This window comes from Panicum hallii, chromosome 7, assembly GCF_002211085.1.
Source record: "Panicum hallii strain FIL2 chromosome 7, PHallii_v3.1, whole genome shotgun sequence".
In the NCBI taxonomy this organism is placed as follows: domain Eukaryota; kingdom Viridiplantae; phylum Streptophyta; class Magnoliopsida; order Poales; family Poaceae; genus Panicum; species Panicum hallii.
This window is the reverse complement of record NC_038048.1, coordinates 28,466,401-28,470,793: the sequence shown is the minus strand read 5'-3', so window position 1 is coordinate 28,470,793 and position 4,393 is coordinate 28,466,401. Positions and strand designations below refer to the sequence as shown.

The following is a 4,393-nucleotide window of genomic DNA, read 5'->3' as shown; positions in this document are numbered from 1 at the left end:
ACAATGCCGAAAGGGACAGCTACTACGTGTTTGTTGAAGATGACGAGCCGTCCATGTCGTGACGCCGTAAACAATTCGCCATGCGCTTTCCGCGCCAAGATCCCCGGAGCACTTTCCGATGTATATGCTCTTGGGAGCAGTTTGTCCGTTTCCCCCATTGGTGTGTATGTAAACCAAAAGAGGTTCACCTTCGACGCAACTCGATCTAAACCAAGAATCTTATTAGCATTTCCTGCTCAGGAATCAGGACCACCATATCTTCTTACAATCCGACTGGTGGTGGCTCAGGCTAGCTATCATGGGTTCACTTGCGGCGGAGGGGCCGGCTGCGGCGGTGGACACGCCGCCGCACGTCGTGTGTGTACCGTACCCGGCGCAGGGCCACGTCACGCCGATGCTGAAGCTGGCGAAGCTGCTCCACGCCCGGGGGTTCCACGTCACCTTCGTCAACACCGAGTTCAACCACCGCCGCCTCCTCCACTCGCGCGGCCCGAACGCGCTCGACGGCGTCCACCGGTTCCACTTCGCCGCCATCCCCGACGGTCTCCCGCCGTCCGACGCCAACGCCACGCAGGACGTCCCCGCGCTCTGCTACTCCACCATGACCAACTGCCTCCCGCACCTCCTGTCCCTCCTCACGAGGCTTGGCGCTGACTCCTCCGGCTCCGGGGCGCCGCCCGTCACCTGCCTCGTAGTCGACGGCGTCATGTCGTTCGGCTACGACGCCGCGAGGGAGATCGGCGTCCCATGCGCCGCGCTCTGGACCGCAAGCGCGTGCGGCCTCGCGGGATACCGGCACTACCACCAGCTCGTCGAACGGGGCCTCGTGCCTTTCAAGGATGAGGCGCAGCTCGCCGACGGCGTGTACCTCGACACAGTGGTGCACGGTGCGCGCGGCATGTGCGACGGCGTGCGGCTCCGCGATTTCCCCAGCTTCATCCGCACCACGGACTGCGATGACATCATGCTCAACTTCTTCATCCACGAGGCCGGGCGGCTGTCGCTCCCCGACGCCATCATGGTGAACACCTTCGACGACCTCGAGGGGTCGACGCTCGATGTCATCGGCTCAATGCTCCCGCCGCTGTACACTGTTGGCCCTCTCCTTCTCCACACACGTCATGCTCTTACAGAGGGCGGCCAGCTCGACAGCCTCGGCTCCAACCTCTGGAAGGAGCAGAACGGCCTGCTCGAGTGGCTCGATGGCCACGCGGCGCGCTCCGTCGTGTACGTCAACTATGGAAGCATCACGGTGATGACGAACGAGCAGCTGCTGGAGTTCGCGTGGGGGCTAGCTGGCAGCGGGTACGCATTCATCTGGAACATCCGGCCTGACCTAGTGAAGGGTGACACTGCTGTTCTGCCACCAGAGTTCCTGTCCGCCGTTGAGGGCCGGGCTATGCTGACCACATGGTGCCCGCAGGAGGCGGTGCTGGCGCACGAGGCGGTGGGGCTGTTCCTGACGCACTCCGGGTGGAACTCGACTCTAGAGAGCATCAGCGCAGGGGTGCCGATGCTGAGCTGGCCTTTTTTTGCGGAGCAGCAGACCAACTGCCGGTACAAGTGCACAGAGTGGGGCATCGGTATGGAGATCGGCGGAGAGGTGAGGCGGGCAGAGCTGACGGAGATGATAAGAGAGGTCATGGGCGGGGAGAAGGGGCGGGAGATGCACCGGCGTGCGGCGGAGTGGAAGGAGAAGGCCATCGCAGCGACACTGCCCGGTGGGCCAGCAGAAAGAAATCTGGACAAGGTTGTCAATGAGGTGCTGCTCGGCAAGAGAGATAGGAGCAGCCTGCACCAAAATACCACTACAAATGCAGGAAACTAAGAAGGGTACAGACAGAGACCTGGAGAGCATGTTTTTTATAAAATAAAAGTTGTTCTTATGATGTGTGGTGAAATATTTAGTGGTTTAGGTAACGGAAAAAACTATATCTAGAAATGTTTCTAAATATGTAAACGAATCTTATCGTCTCTCAATTCATAATACCTTGCTTTTAGACTAAAAGGTTATGGAACATTTAATTTATTATTGGTTGAGTGTGGGCCTATCAAGCTTACCATTTTATACAACGATTGAGGGTTGATGCAATCACGTAGAGCCACTAGAGATAACGTTTACAGGGGTAGGTAAAATAATATTTGCAGGGACGGGTGTAGTACCCATTCTTACTTTTTGCAGCTACAAATAGCTGTTTGCATGAGAAGGTAATGTGCTCGGCCCTGCAAATGCATTTCTAAGAGCGGGTCATGTCGAAACTTTCCGTCACCCTTCCTGCGCTTATCTGAATCTCACTATCATAGTATCAGTTCAACGTCCTTTGGATTGGAGAAGAAACGCCTCAGGCGATCGGTAACTGGGAGGTACCACGTAACCATGGCAAACATTCTACCCTATTTCTCAGAAATGTCTTTCTCAGAAATGACTAAAGTAGTATCTTCTGGCTCAACAGAACCAACACTATTCCTTGCACCCTTCCTCTTCCTTTATTCCGATTGGGTGGAGTTTGATTGTCACCACAATAATAACCGATATTATTTTTTATCATCTTGCAGAACATACAGGGCATTTGTCCATGCCTTTGAAAGCATCCCACGATACAAAATACAATGATTTGAACATACCACACCTATTATGACCGGACTGACAAGGTTCTTTGCTCGATATATGTTGGCGGGCACTCTATTTGGCTTAGGAAGCAACCAAGCCAAAATACATAGCAGATCACTGAAACTACTATCTGACCAACTATGCTTAGCCTTTAGAGTCAATAGCTCAAGTATGCTTGTATACATTTTCCTCCGCTAATTTTTTCACCACCTCGAAGTTTGCTAACCCCTTTGCATTACCAACCAATAGATTTGTTTTGGTTTGACGCAAAAACTGGCTCAGAAAATCACCATCATCAAATTTATCATCACTACCACCATTGTCAACACCATCACCATGGCATTCACCACCATCATCATCATCGCTGCTACTCTCATCAAAATCATCATAAGCATCAAACAATCTATCAAACTGGATGTCTAGTCTAATTTCGTCAAGCAGAATCTCCGCTGGAGGGGGTGCTTTCTCGCTATGATATGTCCAGATCACGTAGTCCTCAACAAAATCTTCAAGCATCACAATCGATCTGATTGTAGTTGTGTAGCTGAATGCTCTAATATTCTTGCAGGTTTTGCATGCCAACATATCCTCTTTGTCTTCTCAATCATTGCATGGTTTTTTGTAGCTTGAATAAATTTATTAAATTCTTCATGGAAATAGATGTCCATCCTTCATGCTTTGTACATCCATGTCCTATCCATCTCTAAACAGCAACAAATAATTTAACTCTTTAATAATTTTGTAAAGAAATGGTATATATACTTATACATATATACCTATATATATGTGTAGATATTGGAAAAACTCAATGTAATATGTACTAACTAAAAAGATAAAAACCTAACTTATTTTTGTCCCACTAAATCTTAGAAAAAACTATCATGCATGTGTTCAAATGATCATTAAGGAATAAGGATAAAATATAAAGATTGATTTCAAATGATTAGATAATGTTGTTCTCCTACTTAACCTAACTTCCACCAAAAGTTTGAGGTAAATTGAGCTCCAAATGGCAAATCTACACCTTGGAGATCTAGATCTAGCTAGAGGCAAAGGAACTCCATTAGAGGCTTAAAATTATGCTTACCTTAGAGATCTAGATCTAGCTAGAGGCAAAGAAACTCCATTAGAGGCTTAAAATTATGCAAAAAGCTTAGAAAAGAGATGGATTTAGTATCAACTTACCTCCTATAGCCCCAACTCTAAAGAAATCAAGTTTAAAACCTTCCTTCACCTTTTTTTTGATTTTCGGGCAGCACCTCCCCCGACCAAAGACTGCGTTGTTGGCGGGAGAAATAAGAGTGTGGCTGTTAGTTTTATTGGGCATTTTTGGGTGGATGACGCCATCACCTACCTCTGGAAATGTATTTTTAGGAGCAAGTGATGCTATCTCTCGCCCCTAAAAATGTATTCCAGGGGCAGCTCGGTTGCTATAGTAACCGTGCTCTTTTTGTAGGAGCGGGTTAACTACCGCCACCCTTAGAAAAAAAAATGGGTGCTCTTGAAAACCTTTTTTTTAGTGAACCCAGCAGTAACAAACGGGGTAAGTGCTTGTGAGTAGTTAATTTAGTTCTTAAATGCTTGTAAATAACATTACCTGACATGAAGAAGAAATAAACATGAACAAAAATATTGTTGTTGTCATCCTATAATATAGCTTGCGTTTTCACTAGAACAATTTGTGCTGGTCAAGTACTACCTTTGTTCTTAAGTACGTGACAATGATAATTTTTTCCTCAAATTTTGACCAATAATATTTAAATACTTAATTAGTTAAGTAAA

The 4,393-nt window shown here is 47.6% G+C and overlaps 1 protein-coding gene across 1 annotated transcript; it reads left to right on the top strand.

Annotated features, from left to right (window-relative positions):
• The first annotated feature begins 298 nt into the window (after positions 1–298).
• On the top strand, positions 299–1,955 carry LOC112900072 (UDP-glycosyltransferase 85A5-like). Its single transcript, XM_025968801.1, has one exon. It carries the CDS (start codon positions 299–301, stop codon positions 1,826–1,828), a length of 1,530 nt encoding a protein of 509 aa, XP_025824586.1. The 3' UTR covers positions 1,829–1,955.
• Positions 1,956–4,393: the final 2,438 nt, after the last annotated feature.